Raw genomic sequence first — 26,643 nt, forward strand, 5'->3', positions numbered from 1 at the left:
AGCTGCACTGGCAGCTGTACCTGTGCACGCCATCCAAGCTCTGTTTGACTCAATGCCCAGGCGTATCAAGGCCGTTATTACGGCTAGAGGTGGTTGTTCTGGGTACTGATTTCTCAGGATCTATGCACCCAAATTGTGTGAAAATGTAATCACATGACAGTTCTAGTATAATATATTTATCCAATGAATACCCGTTTATCATCTGCATTTCTTCTTGATGTAGCAAATTTAATGGCCAGTAGTATACAATGGCATGGCAGTTGTCATACACATTACCTTTTAATATGTGCCCTAAGTACTCTAGTACTCATTTACATCAATTTGATGTAGCAGTGTTTTTAACCATCATCTCTACCTTGTACATAAACCAACAATATGATGTGATAGCTATCCAACACATAGAGAAGGTGTTGAGTAACAGACAGGCACTCATACACACATAGCCAATGTCGTCTCCAGACACAAAGGCCCGACTGTGATGAGCAGCAAAGTCAGCTGGGGTGGGCCGTGGATATACAGAAGAGGTGTGGGATGGGGAAGAGGAGGGATGGAAGGGTAGGGGTGATGGAAGACAGTGCAGTACTGCCTGTGGGGAGTGAGCATAGGTGCAGTGGGGTCATGATGGTGTGCTGCTAGGTGCAGCATCAGGCAGCTGTGCTGGGGGGAAAAAGTGAAGAAGAGAGAAGCAGAGAAGCAGAAATGCTTATGCAGGTGGGCCAGAAGGACTTAAAACGTATGACGCAGGACTGGGGGCAGGGAAGGGAATAGAGGCAGGTGAGGGACAGTACTAGTGAAGTTTGAGGCCAAGGGGAGAGGTGGGGGCAGTGGGTGGGGGGTGGGGGGTACAGGAACAAAGGGTATATTGCAGCGAGTGTTAACACTAGTGTAATTCAGAAAACCTGCTGGTGGTGGGAAGAATCTAGATAGCGCGGATTGCGCATCAGTCACTGAAATCAAGCACATCATTTCACAAAGCTTGCTTGGCAACTGGGTGGCCCAACTGTCACAGTTTGGGATAGCCCTTCAAGAAGACATACAGTCTGTTAGTGGTCATGTCCATACATGATGGCGCACAGTGGTCACAATTAGGTTAGTAGACTACCTGGCTGGTTTCGTAGATAGCCCTACCTTCGATGGGGGTAGCAAATGCCTGCAGTTGGACGAGAAGGTGGTCATGGAAGAAAAGATATAGGGTAATTCCCCCATCCCTAGCCAGAATGCAATCCCAATCCTGCATTGTTGCTTGACCATCAAATTACCGATCTCTGGCTCCAAGCCATCCTTCCCCAATGACCTCTATCTGTTCAAGGTCCATCAGAATCATGTAAATCAGACCCAAGCCTCCTTGCACTACCTCTGCTCCAACCACAAATTCATCCTACCCTGCTATCCCAAATTCCTACATCCCAACTCCCCTATTCATATTTAACAAATAAGCTGCTGAAATTACATTCCATCAGACAGTGAGCCACTCAACATGCAACTATAACACTTATATTTAATAATAATCAATACTTATACACAGTTTAAGAAAATGTAAACAACAGTAACTATATAATAGGCATCTGAAATGGAAGAACAGCAGTCTACTAACCTTAATACACCACACTAAACCACCACAACAAGTATTGTGTGTATCAGCTTCCCTCCTGAAAGCAGAATACTCATATTCCATCCTTCATCTGTGTTGTTCTTCTAGATCACCACTTTCTCATCTGTAAGAAATAATTATTATAATAAGAAATGTTTTTGAAGAGTAGGTCAGAAAATTTAATGTGTTTTAATTGTTTTTTAATTGTGATACAGAATATCTGAAATTCAATTACATACAAAATACAATGTGAAAAGTAACAGTTAATTAATTAGTATTTTTACAACAGATTGTGTTTGCAATGTCAAAAACTAGTTTATTAAACATTAGAGTTCAGCAGAATTTACAGCCCTGAGTCCCAATAGTCTGATGAATTATAGGAGCGACAAAGTACCATACTCTTTTACTTCGTTTTTAAATATATGGGAGTTTTCAATTTTGTGCTAAATTCTTACCTGTAACTTCTACAGACTTTTGTGCAAGACTATAAAACTTCATTCTGAGCCCTACATGTGTATGTGGTAGTGAATTAATGGTTTATCCTAAATGTATTCTAGTTATTAACCAGAAATATGATCAAGGACTGATGTTTTGGCAGTTAAGTGTAACAATCTATAGAACCTTAAAGGAGCACCTGCAATACAACTTTACACAAAATACCAGTTTCCCAAAATCTTGCATATCGCTTAAAAGTTGAAGTTTGTATGCATGAGTCAGGTCTTAGTCCCACACTCATCACATGGCGGTTGGGAGGCAGATGTGGGAATCCCACACTGAAGTCATAGGGAAAGTCCTAGAGGTGGTGGTTTGCCATTGCTTCCTGCAACCTGTTAAGAAATGTCAAGTGTATACCTCTGTCATGTGGATGACAGTAATGAGTGTTTGAACAGGTGATGTTTTTGTCATGTTATGGATGAAGGGGAGAGTCAGAGAGAGAGAGAGAGAGAGAGAGAGAGAGAGAGAGAGAGAGAGGAACTCAGTGGTGGCACACAGACTATTATTCTTGAATAACACCAAGAGCACCACCAAGCTTAATGTCCTCATCTGATGGATGGATCACCTACAACATTGTCACATGCCCTCTCTCAATGAGACACCATGGAGGGGTATGGAATATTACTCAGGGCATCAGTACAGAGACTGATAATCATGAACTGCATTCCATCACTTCTCATACACTTACAGGCCAAACACAGGTGATGAAAATTTCTTCCATCAGCAGGATTCAACCAGTTTCCTCCAAGTCAACCGGCACTGTACAGGCATGTCTCAGTGATCTCGACAACGGAGGCAGGTTCCAAAGTCACAATATTTTTTGCCAGTGTAGCCCCATCTTGCTGGGTTAAACCTTGATCTGCTCACTTTTAACCTCAGCCTATTCAGGGTTTTCAAGTCACACAGTCCTCATCATGGACAGGAGATAACACATTGCTGACCATTAAAACTGCAATAACACAAAGGTGGCAAGCAACAAATGCCGAATCTGCTGCTGAGAGCATTATGATGCAGCCAAATGGAAGGCCTACAAGGTGCAGAAAACCCATAATGCACAAGGATTTTTGGTATCTTGCCTCAAAACAGCATCAGCTATCACACAGCAACAAAGTGAGAGTTAAATTTGTCTCTGTTCTAGAGGTTTTCATACTTTAAGCTAAGGTATTGAAAGTATGAGAAAAAAAATGTTTTGAACCTGAAGTTGCAGTGGCAGTTGATGATTCCAATATTGACTGTATGTTTATCATGGGGCTCTCATGCGGTGATTTCAAATTAGCAATTGTTAACATTAATTATTATAATCTGGGTAGACAGTTTTGTAGGGAGGCTGTCACAGCTGCTGGCGTTTGTATTTTTCTTAAATCTAATGTGGAATATAAAAGGATGGGTGAGGCAGAAGCATTGAGTACTGAAAAACATTTTGAATCTGCTGCTGTTCAGTTGCATTATAGCAGTATATAGAGCACCTAGTGGGAACATAGACACCTTTATTAATAAATTGGAGTCTCCGCTGGACATCACATTTACTAAAAAGCCATTACAACTGTCAGTGGGGACTTTTAATATAAACTTTGTGAATGAATCTGCATCAAGGAAACTCTTTCTTAATGTATTCCACAGGTTCCTCTTATAAACAGCCTCACAGGAATAACAAATAAAACAAAGTCTTATATACAACATATTTTCTAATGTAGACACCACAAAGATAGAAATTATTAACATGGCTTACGGCCATCCAATCATAATGCCCTCATCCTTACAATTCCAGCTATACCTCTGAAGAAAAGGGGAAGTACTTGTGCAAGACAAAAGAAACTTTACTGTGGGAAACTGCACTAGTTTTGTTGGAAATCTAAGTAATCAATCTTGGTGAGAAGGGCTTTCGCAGTCAGATAGTAACAATGCATCTGATGTGTTCTCTCCAATATTCATGTCCAATTTTGAAATGAGTTTTCCAAGGAAATTGGCCAGAGTCCACTCATGTCAGATCACTAAATCTAATTCTACATCTACATCCACACTCCGCAAGCCACCTGACAGTGTGTGGCGGAGGGTACTTTGAGTACCTCTATCGGTTCTCCCTTCTATTCCAGTCTTGTATTGTTTGTGGAAAGAAAGATTGTCGGTATGCCTCTATGTGGGCTCTAATCTATCTGATTTTATCCTCATGGTCTCTTCGCAAGATATACGTAGGAGGGAGCAGTATACTGCTTGACTCCTTGGTGAAGGTATGTTCTCAACACTTCAACAAAAGCCCGTACCGAGCTACTGAGCGTCTCTCCTGCAAAGTATTCCACTGGAGTTTATCTATCATCTCTGATACGCTTTCGCGATTACTAAATGATCCTGTAACGAAGCACGCTGCTCTCCGTTGGATCTTCTCTATCTCTTCCATCAACCCCATCTGGTACGGATCCCACACTGGTGAGAAATATTCAAGCAGTGGGTGAACAAGTGTACTGTAACCTACTTCCTTTGTTTTCAGATTGCATTTCCTTAGGATTCTCCCAATGAATCTCAGTCCGGCATCTGCTTTACCGAAGATCAACTTTATATGATCATTCCATTTTAAATCACTCCTAATGCCTACTCCCAGATAATTTATGGAATTAACTGCTTCCAGTTGCTGACCTGCTATATTGTAGCTAAATGATAAAGGATCTTTCTTTCTATTGTATTCGCAGCACATTACACTAGTCTACATTGGATTACATGAGGCATTAAGATTTCCTGTAGGACTTTAAAAAGCCCAGTTCTCAAATAAAAAGATGAACAGATCTCCAGTTTATAAAATATGCAGAAAGTTTATCGGCAGGTAATTGCAAAGTCAAAACTATTAGAAATGACAACATAATAAGAATGTCAGGCAATAAATCGAAACCTCTATGGGACACTAAAAAAAGGGAAATAGGAAAGATCATAAAACAATACCTACAAATTCGAATAATATCAATATTGGCAAAAGAGACCTGCAAAATTACATAACATTACTTTACAATGGCTTCCCAAACACTTAATTTAAATTTTGCATATCAGGCTAAACTTAGGTATCATACATCTACATATGACATAAGGTTAGTTCCAATTGGTGAATATTAAATAGTAAAAGTGATTAAAAGCCTCAAATGCAAAATGTCAGCAGGTGTAGATGATGTACTGCGTCACTTAATCTGTACTGCTTCACAAACTACACGGGTCATGGCTCACAGTGTTAATTTGTTATTCACTGAGGAAGTGCTCCACCACAGATCAAGAATGTGGAAACTAATACCTTTATTTAAGAGTGGTAATATACATAAAGTTGAAAATTATCAACTCACTTCACTCCCCTCAGTATTCTCTAAAATAATTGAAAGATTTATGAAACAACAAATCACCCAATACTTAAATGACCACAGTCTACTGAATAATAATCATCTTGACTTTTGAATAGGCCAAAAAAAAGAAACAGCTATAATGGATTAGACACATGAAATAGTAATAAACTTGGATAGCAGCAGCAGCAGCTCTGTAGTAGTTGATTTAGATCTTTCTAAAGCCATTGATACTCTTAATCATGAAGTTGTTTTAGATAAGCTGAAAGCAATGGCGATGACAGGGATAGAAAACAGATGGTTTCAATGGCATTTTCAAAATAGATTACAGGTTGTGGAACTCACATCAGCTCATTCTAATCATAAAATCAGATGAATATTTGCTGCACAGAAAGTAAAAAAAACCAACAACAACAACAACAACAATGTACAGAAGGGCAGTGTGTTCGGCCCCTTCTCTTCCTTATATACATAAATGACATACACACCTCAGAAATGGCAGCCGAGATCACATTGTTTGCAGATGACACTAGCACACTAGTGAGCAATGTTAAGGAATCTCTGTCTACAAATGATCAAGTCCTCATGTCCTTAATTCGTGGTTCAATGCCAACAGATTGACCCTTAATATGAAGAAACAAATGGTATACAATTTGGAAAGATGAATCAAAACCAAGATCTCCAACTGTTACTGGACGGAAATAAGTTAAAAAGGGTATGATGCACAAAACTTTCAGGAGTGTATGTTGATCAAGACAAGCTGGAAAGACCATGTAATTGAACTCTCCCAGAGATTCAGTTCTGCATGTTTTGCTTGGAGTATTACACTGAAGTGTCAAAGAAACTGGTATAGGCACTTGTATTCAAATAAAGAGATACGTAAACAGGCAGAATACGCCACTGCGGTCAGCAACACCTACACAAGACAACAAGTGACTGGCTCAGTTGTTAGACTGGTTACTGCTGCTACAACGGAAGGTTATCAAGATTTAAGTGAGTTTGAATGTGCTGCTATAGTTGGTGCATGAGCGATAGGACGCAGCAATGAAGTCAGGATTTTGCTATATGTGTGTACCGTGAATGTCAGGAATCCAGTAAAACATCAAATCTCCAACATTGCTGTGACCGGAAAAAGATCCTACAAGAACAGGACCAACGATGACTGAAGAGAATCGTTCAATGTAACACAAGTGCAACTCTTCCACAAATTGCTACAGATTTCAATTCTGGACCATCAGCAAGTGTCAGTGTGCAAACCATTCAACAAAACATCATTGATATGGGCTTTCAGAGCTGAAGGCCCACTTGTGTACCCTCGATGAACAAAGCTTTATACCTCACCTGGGCCATCAACACTGCCACTGGACTGTTGATGACTGGAAACATGTTGCCTAGTCGAATGAGCTTCACTTCAAATTGTATCAAGCGGATGGATGTGTGTGGGCATGGAGACAACCTCATGAATCCATGTACCTGCACGTCAGCAAGGGACTTTTCAAGCTGGAGGATGCTCTGTAATGGTGTGGGACGTGTGCAGTTGGAGTGATAGAACCCCTGATACATTCAGATACGACTCTGACAGGTGACATGTACGTAAGCATCCTGTCTGATCACCTGCATCCATTTATGTCCACTGTGCATACCAACGGACTTGGGCAATTCCAGCAGGACAATGCAACACTCCACACGTTTAAAATTACTACAGAGTGGCTCCAGGAACACTCTTCTGAGTTCAATCACTTCCACTGGCCACCAAACTCCCCAGACATGAACATTATTGAGAATGTCTGGGATGCCTTTTAACATGCTGTTCAGAAGAGATCTCCACCCCATCGTACTCTTACAGGTTTATGGACAGCCCTGCAGGATTCATAGTGTCAATTTCCTCCAGCACTACTTCAGACATTAGTCAAGTCCATGTCACGTTGTGTTGCGGCACTTCTGTGGGCTCGCGGGGGCCCTACACGATATTAGGCAGGTGTACCAGTTTCCTTGGCTCCTCAGTGTATTTCTAAAATTTGGTCCTCAGATGGTGCTAGAATGACTTATTTTGATTATTTCCAGTCCCTTGAAGCTCATGACATAGATTTTTGGTAAAATGAATAGTCAACTAATTGAAATTTTTGCGTTACAGAAAAGGACTATTTGAGTCTTGTCACACAGCTCTACTAGGGCTCACAGCAAAACCCTATTTAAAAAGTTCTATTTGCTTACTATACCCTCCCTGTACATATATAAAAGTGTGTCGATGACTAGAGCCAGAATTGATGACCTGCAAATCAACTGCAATTACCACCACAGTTATAATAGGCACAACTGTGAGTCTCGCCATATAGAACACATAAAACAACTCGTACTCTTAAGACATGTGAGCCACTTCGGTGTCACTCTTTATAATGCACTGCCAACTTACATAAAGAGGTCGGAGAATGAAATGTCAAGAAGTGTTACTACAAAATAAGTGAATATGTTAGCTTACACGATTGCTAGACCCTCATTTACTGTTCCGTTTTTTTGATTCTGTTAACTGAGGTACCATCTGTGCTGTGATTGTCTTTGCAAAAGAATGTTTCTGCTATAAGTTACTGTTTCCGCTGTTTCAGATGTAGTGCAATATACCTCACCACCTCTTCAGGGAAGGGATCTGATGTTGGATTAGTTTCATAGATGTGGTGTCAGCACGTGCGTGTGTGTGTGTGTGTGTGTGTGTTATACCTTTCAGCACTGTTATATAATCGTATGCCGAGCAACGTGGCTATGCCAGTCTTTAGGCAATGGACTGTCATTCTGGAGGAGTGGGATTTATTATCCATCTGACCATCCAGACTTAGGATTTCAATGGTTTTCTCAAGTTTCTAAGGTGAATGCTGGGATGGTTCCTTTAACTAGGCCACCTCCTTGCCCTACTAATCCTATCCTACTTCGTTTATGCTTTATTTATGTACATATTATTTCAGTAATGTACGTGACACATCTGATACTGTTGTACTGAATGATCTAAGAATGAATAAAGAAATAAATAAAATACTGGTTGCTTGTGAGATGATCATGAGTAGCCTCAAGTGAGGGAGAGAAATGTCTATCAACATGTCTCAGAATCCAACAGGAAAAAAAAAAAACACTAGTGCCCAATAGAACAGACATATTGCCTGCTTGCCTGTGTAGGATGGTACAGTCACATCACAAACATTGAGTCAAAAAATGGGCTTGTTTGCAGAAATACATGTACCACACAGGTGGTGCTAAAACATCTGGAACATCACAGACTGTCAACAAGGCAACCATTGCTTCAGCTTCCCTTTACGCAGCAGCAGAGAGGAAAGGTGCACCCACAGTGGTGCAACCAAAGATAACACTGAACACAAGAGAGGCACTATATCATCTTTTCACACTAGAAACAGTTCTGCGTACATCATTGCAATGGCCATGTCTATGCATGGAGTGTTTGAGGAGAACAACTGTTGCCAGCTAGCATTGTTGTCATCATCATCATGCGGGACTAGCACTTGGTGGATAGTATGAGGTGCCACTGAGCACACAACAATATCTCCTGTGGTTCACTAAGTCGGTAATTTGGATAGCAGTCATTACATTTCATACATGTTAAGGATGGTAGTTGTGCCCTGTCTTCGAGGTCTGGTGATGTTAGCTTTCGGCAAGATAACACAAGACTACATGTTGCCCACATTGTCCTGATCTACCTCAATACCCTGGCCAGCACATTCTGCAGATGTCTCACACACTGAAAATGTATGGTTTGCCCCCTAGTCTGGGACTATACAACTCGCCAGCCACTACAACTGATGAACCCTGACAGAGAGTTAAAGTTCCTTGGGTTTTCTCTGGGACTGAGGATGAGCGTGAAGCCCTACAACCAGTTGCTTTTGGGCTCTTCAGTAACTAGCAGGTGTCATCTTTTCCACTAGCAGAATCCTGGGAAGGGAGTGATCCAAGGGACCCCTTCCTAGCAAGAGGAGCTGAAGAGGCCTTACGCTTCTCTGGCTCAGAAGTGGGGACTGAAATTCCCTACGGTTGAAGTAGGTGGTAGGTGAGCAACAGGGAGGGAAGTGTCCCCCCACCATCAAGGGGGCAGGTGTAGTCTCTCGGTTCTGAGAGGCGACAGGAATTCGAGGAACTGATGGGGGCGACAACTGTTCAAGTAGCGGCAGCGTTGAGGTGGTCATAGCCACAGGATGTAGGCACTCAAATTTCCTCTTAGCCTCAGTGTAGGTCAGTCAGTCTAGGGTCTTATATTCCATGATTTTCCTCTCTTTCTGTAAAATCCTGCAGTCTGGCGAGCAAGATGAATGGTGCTCTCCGCAGTTGACACAGATGGGAGACAGGGCACATTGAGTATTGGGATGTGATGGACATCCACAATCTCGACAGGTGGGGCTGGAAGTACAGCAGGAAGACATATTGCCAAACTTCCAGTACTTAAAGCACAGCAACGGGGGAGGGACATGTGGCTTGACGTCACAGTGGTAGACCATCATCTTGACCTTCTCGGGCAATGTGTCACCCTCGAAGGCCAAGATGAAGGCACCGGTGCCAACCTGGTTATCCCTCGGACCTGGTGGATGCGCCAGACAAAATGAACACCTTGCCGCTCTAAATTGGTGCATAGCTCGTCATCAGACTGCAAAAGAAGGTGCCTGTGGAATATAATACCCTGGACCATATTTAGGCTCTTATGGAGTGTGATGGTAACAAAAATATCCCCCAACCTGCCACAAGTGAGTAATGCCCATGACTGGGCAGAGGGTGTTGTTTTTATCAAAACTGACCCAGATCGCATTTTGGACAAGCCCTCCACTTCCCCAAACTTGTCCTCCAGATGCTCCACAAAAAACTGAGACTTCATGGACATGAACGACTCCCTATCAACTCTTGTACATACCAGATACTGGGGCAAATCAGCTTCCCTGCCATCTTTAGCCTGGCGTTCCTCCCATGGTGTGGCCATCAAGGGGAACGACTTGGGGTCATATTTCTTAGCACTGAAGTTAGACTTTGCTCACTTAGAGCCTGCTGGCAGTGGACCACCAGCAAGAGACAACGTTCTACAGTTCATGGCGTGTCATTCGCCCTAATGTCACCCACTCCAACCAGGGGCTCTCCTCACGGGTGCCACCTTACCGCAGCAAAGGCCACCTGGCAGGATGGCCATTGCCGGGAGTCCCGATGCCCCAATGAACAGGACTGCAATGTGACGATGAGAAATTGGGCTAAAGATCTCAATGCATGATGGACACGATGCACCATGTAAGGTGCCCTACCCCAATTGGCTCACTCTTCAGAAAAATTTGAAAGAATGGAGGTCAGACCCTACAGGGGACCATCACATAAAGACCGAAACATGTGAGACTTCTTTTAGCCACCTCTTACGACATGCAGGAATACCTCGGGCCTATTCTAACCCCCGGACCCGCAGTGTTGATTAACAGAGGAGCTGGAAGGGAAGATCTGTGTCCTTCAGGCATAGTTCTACATCTACATCTATACTCTACAAACCACCATGAGGTACATGGCAGAGGGTATGTTCCACTGTCCACTTATTACAGTTTCTTCCTGCTCCATTCATGTATGTAACACGGGAAGAATGAATGTTGGAATGTCTCTGTGCATGCAGTATTCTAATCTTATCCTCATGATCCCTATGTAAGCGATATGTAGGGGTTGTAGTACATTCCTAGAGTAATTATTTAAAGCCAGTTCTTGAAATTTGGTTAACAGATTTTCTCGAGATAGTTTACATCTATCTTCAAGAGTGTTCCAGTTAAGTTCCCCCAGTATCTCTGTGACACTCTCCCATGAATTAAACAAACCTGTGACCATTCATGCTGCCCTTCTCTGTGTATGTTCAGCATCCCCTGTTAGTCCTATCTCGTAAGGGTCCCACAGGCTTGAGCAATATTCTAGAACCAATCACGCAAGTGATTTGTAAGTAATCTCCTTTGTAGACTCATTGCACTTTCCCAGTATTCTAACAATAAACCAAAGTCTACCACCTTTATTACCCAAGACCAGGGCCGGCCAAACGCTGCACACTGTGCAGACGTGCGGAAGTGCTGCACGTGTGCGACAGCAACATCTGTTATTAGACGTGTGTCCTAAATGAACGGCGGCGGCTCCACTTCCCTGTGGTACAAGCAAGAGCGCAACATATCCAGTCTCGTTTATCCCTGGTGACCGTAACCTTAACAGAGAAGTACTGAGAAATGGCAAGTACTGTGAAAAAGCAAAGGACGGGAGATCTATGTTCTCAGTCGTTTAAAAATGACTGGGAACTGCAATTCTTTTTTGTAGCCGTTGGTGAAAACCCACAGTGTTTGCTGTGCCGCCGAATAATAGGCATCCAGCGTAAGTTTTCAATTGAAAGACATTACAATACATATCACAAAGACGAGTGTAGTGTACTCAACAGTGAAGAACGGCAAGCAAAATTAAATGTCCTTAAGAAAATGGATGAGACATATCAACTCAATTTTACTGTATGTCAAAGTAACTGATACTTCTTGAACTCTTAGTTTCTTGTGTTACATTTATGTCTGTTTTACTGTAGGCTGTAATATGTACCATTTTCAGTTATCCAGAATGGCAACCACACTAAATCTTCACTGTGAGCAAGTTTTAAAATCACATCAAGAATTGCACAATCTGGGAAACCCTTTTCTGAAGGGGAGTTTGTGAAAGGGTGTCTGATTGATGCTGCAGTACTTGTGTGTCCCACGAACGTTAGCAGGTTTCAAAAAATCAGTCTATCCAAACCAACAGTGACAAGATGTATCAGTGCTATGGCCGACGATCTGCACAGGCAGCTAATAAATAAGGCTAAAGACTTTGTTGCTTTCTCTGTTGCGCTCGATGAAGCAACGGATCTTACAGATACAGCCCAGGTTGTGATATACAGACGAGGTGTCGATTACGCACTTTGTGTAACAGAGGAGTGACATCTGTGCGTAGAAACATGCACTACATGAACGCTGACGGCTGCGGCGTGCACGCTGTGACCCAGAAGCTGCACATGTGCAGGAGCACCGCACGTGTGCAGAATTTCTGGCCGGCCCTGCCCAAGACGGAACCGTGAGATTATTCCATTTCATATCCCTACAAAGCGTTACACCAAGGTATTTGTATGAGTTGGCTGATTCCAATAGTGCCTCACGTATATTGTAGTCATAGGACACTATGTTTTTTTTTTTTTCATTTTGTGATGCGCCCAATTTTATATTTCTGATCATTTAGTACAAGTTGGCAATCTCTTCACCATGTTGAAAGCTTATCCAATTCTGACTGAAAATTTATGCAGCTTCTTTCAGATAGCACTTCATCACATATAATGGCATCAACTGCAAAAAGTCTGAGGTTGCTATTAATATTGTCTGCAAGGTCAAAGGTCATTAATATACAACATGAGCAGGAAGTGTCTCAACACACTTTCCTGTAGTACACCCGAAGTTACTTCTACATCTTATGATGACTCTCCATTCAAGATAACATGCTGCATCCTCCCTACCAAGAAGTCCTCAACTTGGTCACACATTTCACTTGATACCCCATTGTTGTTGTTGTGGTCTTCAGTCCTGAGACTGGTTTGACGCAGCTCTCCATGCTACTCTATCCTGTGCAAGCTTTTTCATCTCCCAGTACCTACTGCAACCTACATCCTTCTGAATCTGCTTAGTGTATTCATCTCTTGGTCTCCCTCTACGATTTTTACCCTCCACGCTGCCCTCCAATACTAAATTGGTGATCCCTTGATGCCTCAGAACATGTCCTACCAACCGATCCCTTCTTCTGGACAAGTTGTGCCACAAACTTCTCTTCTCCCCAATCCTATTCAATACTTCCTCATTAGTTATGTGATCTACCCATCTAATCTTCAGCATTCTTCTGTAGCACCACATTTCGAAAGCTTCTATTCTCTTCTTGTCCAAACTATTTATCGTCCATGTTTCACTTCCATACATGGCTACACTCCATACGAATACTTTCAGAAATGACTTCCTGACACTTAAATCAATACTGGATGTTAACAAATTTCTCTTCTTCAGAAACGCTTTCCTTGCCATTGCCAGCCTACATTTTATATCCTCTCTACTTCGACCATCATCAGTTATTTTGCTCCCCAAATAGCAAAACTCCTTTACTACTTTAAGTGCCTCATTTCCTAATCTAATTCCCTCAGCATCACCCGACTTAATTAGACTACATTCCATTATCCTTGTTTTGCTTTTGTTGATGTTCATCTTATATCCTCCTTTCAAGACACTGTCCATTCCATTCAACTGCTCTTCCAAGTCCTTTGCTGTCTCTGACATAATTACAATGTCATCGGCGAACCTCAAAGTTTTTATTTCTTCTCCATGAATTTTAATACCTACTCCGAATTTTTCTTTTGTTTCCTTTACTGCTTGCTCAATATACAGATTGAACAACATCGGGGAGAGGCTACAACCCTGTCTTACTCCCTTCCCAACCACTGCTTCCCTTTCATGTCCCTCGACTCTTATAACTGCCATCTGGTTTCTGTACAAATTGTAAATAGCCTTTCGCTCCCTGTATTTTACCCCTGCCACCTTTAGAATTTGAAAGAGAGTATTCCAGTCAACATTGTCAAAAGCTTTCTCTAAGTCTACAAATGCTAGAAACGTAGGTTTGCCTTTCCTTAATCTTTCTTCTAAGATAAGTCGTAAGGTCAGTATTGCCTCACGTGTTCCAGTGTTTCTACGGAATCCAAACTGATCTTCCCCGAGGTTGGCTTCTACTAGTTTTTCCATTCGTCTGTAAAGAATTCGTGTTAGTATTTTGCAGCTGTGACTTATTAAGCTGATAGTTCGGTAATTTTCACATCTGTCAACACCTGCTTTCTTTGGGATTGGAATTATTATATTCTTCTTGAAGTCTGAGGGTATTTCGCCTGTTTCATACATCTTGCTCACCAGATGGTAGAGTTTTGTCAGGACTGGCTCTCCCACGGCCGTCAGTAGTTCCAATGGAATATTGTCTACTCCGGGGGCCTTGTTTCGACTCAGGTCTTTCAGTGCTCTGTCAAACTCTTCACGCAGTATCATATCTCCCATTTCATCTTCATCTACATCCTCTTCCATTTCCATAATATTGTCCTCAAGTACATCGCCCTTGTATAGACCCTCTATATACTCCTTCCACCTTTCTGCTTTCCCTTCTTTGCTTAGAACTGGGTTTCCATCTGAGCTCTTGATATTCATACAAGTCGTTCTCTTATCTCCAAAGGTCTCTTTAATTTTCCTGTAGGCGGTATCTATCTTACCCCTAGTGAGATAGGCCTCTACATCCTTACATTTGTCCTCTAGCCATCCCTGCTTAGCCATTTTGCACTTCCTGTCGATCTCATTTTTGAGCCGTTTGTATTCCTTTTTGCCTGTTTCACTTACTGCATTTTTATATTTTCTCCTTTCATCAATTAAATTCAATATTTCTTCTGTTACCCAAGGATTTCTACTAGCCCTCGTCTTTTTACCTACTCGATCCTCTGCTGCCTTCACTACTTCATCCCTCAAAGCTACCCATTCTTCTTCTACTGTATTTATTTTCCCCATTCCTGTCAATTGCTCCCTTATGCTCTCCCTGAATCTCTGTACAACCTCTGGTTCTTTTAGTTTATCCAGGTCCCATCTCCTTAAATTCCCACCTTTTTGCAGTTTCTTCAGTTTTAATCTACAGGTCATAACCAATAGATTGTGGTCAGAGTCCACATCTGCCCCTGGAAATGTCTTACAATTTAAAACCTGGTTCCTAAATCTCTGTCTTACCATTATATAATCTATCTGATACCTTTTAGTATCTCCAGGGTTCTTCCATGTATACAACCTTCTTTCATGATTCTTAAACCAAGTGTTAGCTATGATTATGTTGTGCTCTGTGCAAAATTCTACCAGGCGGCTTCCTCTTTCATTTCTGTCCCCCAATCCATATTCACCTACTATGTTTCCTTCTTTCCCTTTTCCTACACTCGAATTCCAGTCACCCATGACTATTAAATTTTCGTCTCCCTTCACAATCTGAATAATTTCTTTTATTTCATCATACATTTCTTCAATTTCTTCGTCATCTGCAGAGCTAGTTGGCATATAAACTTGTACTACTGTAGTAGGTGTGGGCTTCGTATCTATCTTGGCCACAATAATGCGTTCACTATGCTGTTTGTAGTAGCTTACCCGCATTCCTATTTTCCTATTCATTATTAAACCTACTCCTGCATTACCCCTATTTGATTTTGTGTTTATAACCCTGTAGTCACCTGACCAGAAGTCTTGTTCCTCCTGCCACCGAACTTCACTAATTCCCACTATATCTAACTTCAACCTATCCATTTCCCTTTTTAAATTTTCTAACCTACCTGCCCGATTAAGGGATCTGACATTCCACGCTCCGATCCGTAGAACGCCAGTTTTCTTTCTCCTGATAACGACATCCTCTTGAGTAGTCCCCGCCCGGAGATCCGAATGGGGGACTATTTTACCTCCGGAATATTTTACCCAAGAGGACGCCATCATCATGTAATCATACAGTAAAGCTGCATGCCCTCGGGAAAAATTACGGCTGTAGTTTCCCCTTGCTTTCAGCCGTTCGCAGTACCAGCACAGCAAGGCCGTTTTGGTTATTGTTACAAGGCCAGATCAGTCAATCATCCAGACTGTTGCCCTTGCAACTACTGAAAAGGCTGCTGCCCCTCTTCAGGAACCACACGTTTGTCTGGCCTCTCAACAGATACCCCTCCGTTGTGGTTGCATCTACGGTACGGCTATCTGTATCGCTGAGGCACGCAAGCCTCCCCACCAACGGCAAGGTCCATGGTTCATGGTATATGCTTGTACTTTTGACAGTAAGTGTAGGCGTGGCACTGAGTCAAATGCTTTTCGGAAATAGAGAATCACTGCATCTACCTGGTTGCCTTCACCCAAAGCTTTTAGTATGTTAAGTGAAGAAAACACAAGTTGGGTTTCACATGATCGTTTTTGGAACCCATGCTGGTAGGTATTGAGGATACCTCAATATGTTTGAGTTCAGAATATGTTCTACGATTCTACAAAAAATCGATGTCAAGGCTACTGGATGGTACTCTTGTGGATAACTTCTACTGCCCTTCTTGTAGATGGATGTGACTTGTGCTTTTTTCCAAGAACTGGGGACGGTTTTTTGTTCAAGGGATCTATGTTAGATTATACTTAGAATAGGGGCTAACTCAGCTACAAATTCAGTTGGATCAAGTTAGGTTAAAGCCGATGAGAATGAGGGAAGGTAGTAGTGAGGGGTCTGGTGGGGAGATAGCAGTTGGGAGGAGAGCTAGCAGGAGGAGGATGTAGTCTGACAGTTTTGTTGTGGCTTCCAGCAATAAGTTTCACTTGCCGGAGTTGAGGGGAGAGGAGCCTCAAAATAGTGTAGAAATAGGATATGTGCAGCAGACTATGACCATGATTAGAAAGATTAAGAGTAACACTAATGTTAGGAAGATGAGGGTACTGCAAGCTCGATAGCTGTCATAACAGAGGAGTAGTCTCTCTATTACAGGAGACATTAGGGGAGGAGTATCAGGTCACCAGCATTTTCGAGCAGAGAGCTAGGCTGGATCAGGTGATTGACGTTTTGGGGCCATTTTATAAAGACTTCATGAAAGATAGTGTGTGCGGCAGGAAACAGCCTGGACAGAAACAAGGCATACAATATAGGTGATGACCTGAATAAGGCTAACTGGTTGCACCAATCTGAGCACAGTGGCACTGTTCCAGCGGCATTACCAGTCTCATCTTAGCAGTGTTGTAAGGCATGTAGATATGGAGCTGGAGATGGCACTGGTGACTGCTGGCCGGGAGCATATCACACTAGTGCCGGTGGGGACTATTGGCAGATGGTGCTACACTATGCACGGTCTAAACCTCAACAGGTCTGGGAAAGAGAGGTTGGTGGAGTTGATAAGTGAGAGTGCGCTGGATGGGTGTGTAAGGGCCACACATGGTCAAACACCTATTGTGATGGATAGAAGAAGTAGGCCTTTTTTAGGATAAACCAAGACAACAGGCTCCCCTCTGTTAAAAGTTTCTCAACCAGTTGAAGAGATTTCTACACTGTGTATGTGGGAAGTAGAATGCACCACACTGGAGTGTGGAAGCTCCATGGACATTCATTCAGAATTATCTATCATTCACCAAAATGTGCAGTCTGGTTAAGAACAAAGTATATCAGCACGAAGTTGAATTACAGCCTTCGAGCTTGGCAGTGTGCATTACAGTGCACTGGTGCAGAGATGATGAATTGCAGCAGATAGTGTTGTCATGATATGAATGCGCAAGTTCCTACGGCAGATCTACCTTAAAAGGTAGGGGATCATGTATCTACATCAGGGGTGGCATACACTTTAAGTTAGTGTATATAAACACTTTGAATTGTCGGCCATCAAAGTAACAAAGCTAGTGCTTATAAGAAGATAATTGTTCTGTGTGTTTACTGCTCATCTAGTAGGAATGTGAGCAATTTCTTCAACAAATTACGTGAAGTCCTGGAAAGGGTCCCTACCCACAAAACTAGCTTAATAATACTTAGAGGCATGAATAGTTACTCTCAATTCAGGATTGCACTCTGCTTGTAAAGCTGTATTACAAGAATGATGACTGTGCACACATCGCTCTGCAGAAGTTCCGAACACTGAAGGGTTTGAAAAAAGGCGTTGGTCCAATGACTGCCGTGGGTCTGGAGAAAATGATTTGGAAATTCGAAAAGAAGGGTTCTTTTGGTGTGCAACCTGGTAGAGGGAGGAAAAGAATTGATTCGAAGTGAGTGGAAGCAGTGGCCACAGCGATGCAGGAGGAGACGAGTGGTGGTGTGCAAACATGTAGTGCATGGAGAATTGCCCGAACACTGAACATACCCATGAGCATGGTGCATAAAATCTTACGAAACCTCCTTCTTTGCTATCCATTCGAAATTACCCATGTGCATGAGTTGCTTCCTGTTGACCTGGCAACAAGAGATACCTTTGCTTTAGAATTTCTTGTTCGCATGAAGTGGACAATGATCGGCAGTGGATTTTATGGACAGATGAAGCCCACTTCCATCTGACCGGATACATCAATACACTGAACTGTCGAATATGGACAACAGAAAATCCACGCTCGACTCAGACAGTGCCACTTCATCCTGAAAAGGTCACTGTGGGTGTGGGTTTATGGCATCATTTATCATAGGGCCATATTTTTTCAAAGAGACATGTGCTTCTGGTCCTGTTACCAGTACTGTCACTGGTAAGTGCTATGAGTGTCTTTTGCGCAACCTCATAATTCCACCTCTGCATATTGCAAAACTAGTTAAGCAGCTGCTGAAGTGCCATTTCGGAAATGCTAGAATTATCAGCCCCCATTTCCTGATCACCTGATCTTAATCTGTGTAACTTCTGGCTGTGGGGCTATTTGAAAGATGTTATGTCCAGTGTTACCTGCATTGAAGGCAAGCATTGCACAGCACATTCTGATCATGACCCTGGAAAAACTTCTATCAGTGTGGAACATGCTGTTTCTTGATTTCAACTAGTTGCAGAAAACAGAGGACAGCATATTGAACATATTTTGCACCAGTCACACAAAAATTAATAATCCGATCTGATTTTGATTTATGCTTTTTATGCGGTTTTTCACCTCAGGACAATTAAAAACCCATGTGATTGATTCTTTTTAAGCGGTTTTTGGCCCGAGAACAATTAAAAACCAATTCTTCCCATCCGATGTGACATAACCTTGCCGTGGTAGATGGGCTTACATAACAAATAGTATCACACCTGTACACCCATGCACACTGAGTAGTACAGTTTGTTTAGAGTCAAACATACACCTTAGGCATTGTTGTATGATTCATTTGTCATTTGTAGTCGACCATTATTAAATTATGATGCTTACAGTGCCATCTATTGCTACATTTTGTAGCTATTTATTTTTCTTCTTCCATACATTTTCCCCCTTTTGATGTCATCCTGACCAGTGGTGTTATTTCTACAGCAGTATGAAACTTTAACTTTAATTATAATCACCATGTATAATGCAAAAAATAAAAGCAAAATGGTGTGGGACAGTGTAAAACAAGAAACTGGAAAAGGCAGACACAAGTATAATACCATACAAATCAAAGATGGGGATACAATAATAGAAAATCCTCAGGAATCAGCAAAACTTGTAAATGATTATTTCTCTGGTACTACAGAGAAGGTGCATCAAAATCTTCCTAAAACACATGTAGCACCTGCAATGACTTACACAGCATGCACAATGATGTCATTTCTCACAAAAGAGTTTAAAGTTAGGAAGACTATACAACAATTAAACTGCAAGATGCCAGCAGACATATAAGAATTTCCTGTCTCCATTCTAAAGACATCTATAGATAGCATACAAGCTCCAGTAACATAATAAATGAATCTTTAGTTCAGGAGTTTTTCAGAGTACCTAAAGCGTAAAAGAGTGGTGCCCTCACTAAAGGTAAGTAATATGGAAAGCATTGAGAACTGCAGGCCAGCTTCACCTCCTTCACTCTCAAAAATAATTGAAGCAATCATGAAAGAGATACTGATGAGTTACATAAATAAATCTTCTTCTTTGAAGCAATCATGAAAGAGATACTGATGAGTTACATGAATAAATCTTCTTCTTTTGCTTTCGCCGTTGTCCTGCTGTTTTCACAGGGTCGGCGTGGTTACAGTGAATTTGACACGGTTAATTTGAAGTGGTGGCCAGATGCCCTTCCTGCACCACCCCATACCCTCAGGGATGGAATCAGTGTACCCCAGCTGTTGGCATCCAGAGTAAATCATTAAACAGTAAAGATGTGTTTCAAATGTCTGCAAGTCATGTAACTGAGGCGGAACGCAGGGACCAGCCCAGTATTCACCTAGTGGAATGTGGAAAACTGCCTAAAAACCACTTCCAGGCTGGCTGGCAAACCAGCCCTCATCGTTAATCCGCCTGGCGCGCCTACCAGAGTCCAGGAAGCAGGGCATTAGTGCTCTCAGCTAACTTGGCAGGTCAGTTACATGAATAAATACAACCTCTTTAATGAAGCAGTTTGGTTTCACAAGTGGAAGAAGTACAATATGAACCACTGCAAAGTTCACAAATGTGGTACTTGAAACTCTTGATAAGGGACAATTGTGTTACAGGTGTTTTCTTGGACTTACTCAAGGATTTGGAGACTATTGGTCATAAAATACTATTGTAAAAGCTAGACACGCTAGGTATAAGGGGAACAGCGAATAAGTGGTTTCAATCTTACTTGGAAAACAGGATACAAAAGGTAGAGATTGTTCACACATCTGCAACACAGATGTTCCTAGGGGAAGTTTATTGTGTCCGATCCTGGTCTTAATATTCATTAATCACTTTCTAGACAGTGTAAGACATGGAGGAAAAGTTCTCTTTGCCGATGATAGCAACATCATCACTGATAAAAGATCAGAACTCCTATCAGGGAAAGGATATGAAACCCTCAAGGATGTTTACCGTTGGAGAGTATGTAATAAATTAACATTAGACATAAAGAAAATGAACACTATGCACTTCAATGTAAAGAGGGGTAACAACTCCGTCACATTAACGACAGACTGTGTAGCATAAACAAAGTTTTTAGGCATAGACACTGACTGTCAGTTAACATCGAGTGAATATAGAAAGATATTAGCAAAATGAATGTCATCAGCATGCTACGCTCATATGGTATTAGCATCAGTTTGCAACAGTCAACGTCTTGTGGTGACATACTATGCCTACATACAATCAGTTCATAGCTAAGGGATTCTTTTCTGGGGATCAAAGGCACGAAACATGGACGCAGTTTTTAAACTGAAGAAAAAGGCCACAAAAGTAACAACTGGAAGTAGTAATAGGGCTCATTGTAAAGAACTGTATACAGGGTGTTACAAAAAGGTACGGCCAAACTTTCAGGAAACATTCCTCACACACAAAGAAAGAAAATATGTTATGTGGACATGTGTCCGGAAACGCTTACTTTCCATGTTAGAGCTCATTTTATTACTTCTCTTCAAATCACATTAATCATGAAATGGAAACACACAGCAACAGAACGTACCAGCGTGACTTCAAACACTTTGTTACAGGCAATGTTCAAAATGTCCTCCGTTAACTAGGATACATGTATCCACCCTCCGTTGCATGGAATCCCTGATGAGCTGATGCAGCCCTGGAGAATGGCGTATTGTATCAAAGCCGTCCACAATACGAGCACGAAGAGTCTCTACATTTGGTACCGGGGTTGCGTAGACAAGAGCTTTCAAATGCCCCCATAAATGAAAGTCAAGAGGGTTGAGGTCAGGAGAGCGTCGAGGCCATGGAAATGGTCCGCCTCTACCAATCCATCGGTCACCAAATCTGTTGTTGAGAAGCGTACGAACACTTCGACTGAAATGTGCAGGAGCTCCATCGTGGATGAACCACATTTTGTGTTGTACTTGTAAAGCCACATGTTCTAGCAGCACAGGTAGAGTATCCCGTATGAAATCATGATAACATGTACCACTGAGCGTAGGTGAAAGAACATGGAGGACCTAGGATAGAGAACAATAATGGAGGGGGATAACTAAAGGACCTTTAGTACTCGATTTACTGCTTTCATAAGGACCAGGTGGCACTATTTATAATGCATGATAGTAGTGTCTGTTGGTTTAGTTTTTCAGATATGCAGTAGCACATGGTTGAATATAGAGCCTGGAATTGAGTAAAGGGGCACAGAGAATCTTTTCAACCAAGGAGTCATCAGTGGGTGTCATCAGTGTGTATGGACAGTGAAGAAGAAAACTGTGTTTTATATTGCAAGCCACATGAAACAATTTGTGTGTAAATGAAGAAACATTATTCGTTAGAGAATTATTAAATAAGGCAGCACAGCTCTAAGGGCACTGACCTCATAATTGAGAGGATGGAGCTGCTCTTTCCTTCCATCCTGATTTGGGTTTTCTTGGATCACGAAGGCAAAGATCACAAAGACCCTTTTCCACAGGTACCTTTCCAAATCTTCTAAAGATTGCAAAAGTAACCCCTTTGCACAAAAAGGGAGCCACAGACAATGTTAACAATTACAGACCTGTAGCACAGCTTCGTGGCTTCTCAAAGATCTTTGAGAAGCTCTTTTATAATAGGTTGCCATTGTTTGTTAACAAAAACTCATTGCTGTCAAATCATCAGCTTGGCTTCATGCAATGTAGATCCACAACAACAGCAGTCTATGAATATTTGCACTCCATTCTAAAAGCTGTAAATGAGAAGGAAATGTCTACTGGAATATTCTTGGACCTATCCAAAGCATCTGACATTTTAGATCATTGTATCCTACTACGTAAGTTGGAAAGAAAGGGAATTAGAGGTATTCCAAATGAATGGATTAGATCTTATCTTACTTGCCGGCAACAGAAAGTTGTTCACAGACAAGACACAATAACTGAAAACATTTTAAGAACAACAACACACACATCAGAAAAAACTACCAGCAAATATGGTGTGCCACAAGGATCAACATTAGGTCCTATACTCTTTCTGTTGTATATTGATGACCTGAATGACACTGTCCATGCCAAAAAGAAAACTTTATTTGTAGATGATACCAGTATTTTGATTATAGTGTCAGACCAAAAAGAGCTTCAATTAACTACAGATGCATCATTGCTGGAGCTAACACACTGGTTTGAAAAAAATAAACTTACAATTAACACTGGGAAAACAGTGGACATGAACTTTCAAACATCCCACTATAAACAACAAAATGAACATGCATTGAAAATAAACAACAAAATCGTAAAATTAGTTGATGATAATAAGTTCCTAGGAATATATCTGCAGAGTGATCTTAAGTGGAATACCCACATTAAAGCTCTTACAAACAAGCTATCATCAATCTGTTACATGCTACGGATACTAAGCATAAGCTGTAATAGAGAAATAGTAATACAGGTATATCACACACATTTCCAGTCAGCAATCCGATATGGAATAATCTTTTGGGGGAATGCATCCTATAGTCTACCTGTTTTCAAAACCCAGAAATGAGCTATCAGAATCATCTGCACCATAAAGAGGCAAGGTTCATGTCACTCTCTTTTTCCTACTCTAAAGATACTGAACCTTCCATGCCTATATATATTTGAAACAACAGTCTTAGTAAGAGAATATTTAAGAACCTCCAATGCCTATCAGCTGAACAGCTCTGTGCACAATTACACAACGAGGAGTGGCAATAACATTCATGTCTCATATGCCAGAACATCAGCCTACCAGCAGAGTGTCCTTCATAGAGGCACACAATTGTATAACCACCTTCCTAACAACATCAAGTTGGTAAAGCAAGACAGCTTGTTCAAAAAAAAAAAGCTGAAGTCATTTCTGATGGGCCACAGTTTCTACTCTGTAAATGAATACCTCTCAGAATGAAACAGAATTTTATAATGTTAAATTAATAACCTGACAAGATGTCACAGGACCAAAACTAAATAAATAAATAAATATAATAGAGGGAAACATTCCACGCGGGAAAAATATATTTAAAAACAAAGATGATGTGACTTACCATACGAAAGCGCTGGCAGGTCGATAGAAACACAGACACATACATACACACAAAATTCAAGCTTTCGCAACAAACTGTTGCCTCATCAGAAAAGAGGGAAGGAGAGGGAAAGACGAAAGGAAGTGGGTTTTAAGGGAGAGGATAAGGAGTCATTCCAATCCCGGGAGCGGAAAGACTTACCTTAGGGGGAAAAAGGACGGGTATAAACTCGCACACACACACACATATCCATCCACTAATATACAGACACAAGCAGACATGTGTCTGTGTCTGTATATGTGTGGATGGATATGTGTGTGTGTGTGTGTGTGTGTGTGTGTGTGTGTGTGTGTGCGCGAATGTATACCCGTCATTTTATCCCCCTAAGGTAAGTCTTTCCACTCCCGGGATTGGAATGACTCCTTACCCTCTCCCTTAAAACCCACTTCCTTTCGTCTTTCCCTCTCCTTCCCTCTTTCCTGATGAGGCAACAGTTTGTTGCGAAAGCTTGAATTTTGTGTGTATGTATGTGTCTGTTTGCGCTTAAATAAATAAATAAATAAATCAAGGCCAAGGCCAACCACCCGTCCTATCCTTCTAAGTTACCTGCCCCATTCTCTTAAATCATGTTATTTATGCTGTGCATTATACTTTGACCAACTGATTGTGTTACCTTGACAAATCCTGTATCATTGTGAAAGGATTCTGGGAAGGACAATTAAATAAATGCATTAATGAAACAGGCCTCACTATTGGTAAGATACATGCTAACGAGCCAAAACCTTATGACCACTACACACCATAAGACTGAATGCCTCTTGGGTGCCAGAAAAATAATGAAGTGGGAGAGATCAAATAACTACGGAAGAGGTACTAAAACAAGTTAGTGAGAAAAGAAATGTGTGGCACAACATGCCTGAAATACAGTATCAGTTAATAGGACACATCCTGAGGCATCAAGAACTAGTAAAGCTGGTACATGGAGAACTGTAGTATTTGGACTGAAGACTACTACATTGTAACAAACCTGTATTTTCACAGTTTCTCAAAGCATGCTGGCTGGATGTAGTTCTTTCTCACACATCACATGAAACTTCACCTGAGTAGCTACTGTGCGGATTTGGAAGTAACAGAATATGCCTGTTCCACATGTAGATGTTCTCATGGGTGCTTTTAAAAAGTTATAAGGCAGCAATGGTAATGTTACTGATGACAGCACCATCAAAGCAGAATTACTAAACATGCTTTTCCAAAATTCTTTCGTCAACGAAGAGACACTAGATATTATAGAACTCTGCTGTGTATGACTTGGAGAGGTGGGCTACATAATGGTACACCAACTGTCATCATAGAAAATCTGGACAGGAGCAGAAATGATTAGTGAACAGGAGATCACAGTAAAAAGATATACTTAACTTATATTTCTCCAAGTGAATGAAGACTCATTACAAATAATGCAGCAAGAAATATAGAGGCCAGCTATCTCAGTGTCAACAAGGAAGAGGGTCTGTGTGCTAAGCATGAATGATGGTCATAGCAAAGTGGTTCTGAGCACAAATGGGTTGAGTGCCTGTCACGGGCCGTCCTATATAACGGTAGCAGAGGGTGCTTATAGTCCAGAGCTGCTAGAAGCATGGCTCAGCAGCCATGGGTCTACCAGATCCCATGAGACTGCTATCAGTGAAATTCCATTGCTATGATGCCCATGGGGTGATATCGATAGATGATACCACAAACTCAAACCAAGAACAGCTGCCAACATCAGCAATTTGGAAGTAGATAACCAAGTATAGCAAAGCAAAATAAGCCACTTAATAATTAAAACTGTATCTCAGTTGGGCTCCTTTCACAGTATGCTTTTGAAATAGTTCCATTTTAAGAAATCATATACAACTATTTGCTCTACAAAAAGTTTGTACCTAGAGAATGGAAATTTGCACAGGTCACAGCAATATACACGCAAGGGAATCCACTGGGTCATAGACACATATCAGTGAAACTACTTGAAGCAGGATTTTGAAAGAAATACTGTGTTCCAATATACCCTGAAGAAAACAATCTATTGACACAAACCATAACAGAGTCAAAAACATTGTTCTTGTGAAATATAACTGGTCCTTTGTTCACTCGAAGTAATGAGTGCTGTTAACAGGGGAACCAAACTGATTCCATATTTCTGCATTTCCAGAAGGCTTTTGACATCATTCCTCACAAGCAGAATCTCCAATGGAGCAACACCGCACTGTGCAGCCAGATTCATGACAGTCCTTTAGAAATGTCACAGGTCATTAATTTAAGAGAGAAAATCTGAGCAGTCCTCTTAAGACTGTTTTCACATGATATTGTTGTTTATTGTCAAGTAAAGTAAAAATCAAAACTAATTACAAATTATTTATACAAGATAACAGCATGGTACAAAAGTGACAACTAACTCTGAATAATAAAATGTGTGAGTTCCTCAATTAGAGTATACCAGAAGTTCGATTAAATTTGGTTACATGATAAAGCACACAAATTTAAAGGTTGTTGATTCAACTAGATACCCAGGGATTACAATTATGAACAACTTAAACTGGAGCCATCACAGAGAGGATAAAGTAGGAAAGGCAAACCTAAGACTGTGTTTCATTGGCAGAATACGTGTAGGCCTATGGTGCAACAAATCTA

General features: G+C 41.4%; 1 protein-coding gene across 4 annotated transcripts in view; it reads right to left on the reverse strand.

Moving 5' to 3' along the window:
• Positions 1-26,643, reverse strand: part of LOC124612521 (palmitoyltransferase ZDHHC3) — a 116,617-nt gene that overhangs the window by 87,506 nt on the left and 2,468 nt on the right. For all 4 annotated transcript variants that reach the window (XM_047140780.1, XM_047140782.1, XM_047140781.1 and 1 more), the window contains exon 2: positions 1,595-1,715. In XM_047140780.1, the coding sequence (XP_046996736.1) occupies positions 1,595-1,675 (81 nt within the window). In that variant the 5' untranslated portion in view covers positions 1,676-1,715. The remainder of the gene's footprint in view (positions 1-1,594; positions 1,716-26,643) is intronic.

The sequence above is a fragment of the Schistocerca americana genome, chromosome 4, assembly GCF_021461395.2.
Source record: "Schistocerca americana isolate TAMUIC-IGC-003095 chromosome 4, iqSchAmer2.1, whole genome shotgun sequence".
NCBI classification, from domain to species: Eukaryota; Metazoa; Arthropoda; class Insecta; order Orthoptera; family Acrididae; genus Schistocerca; species Schistocerca americana.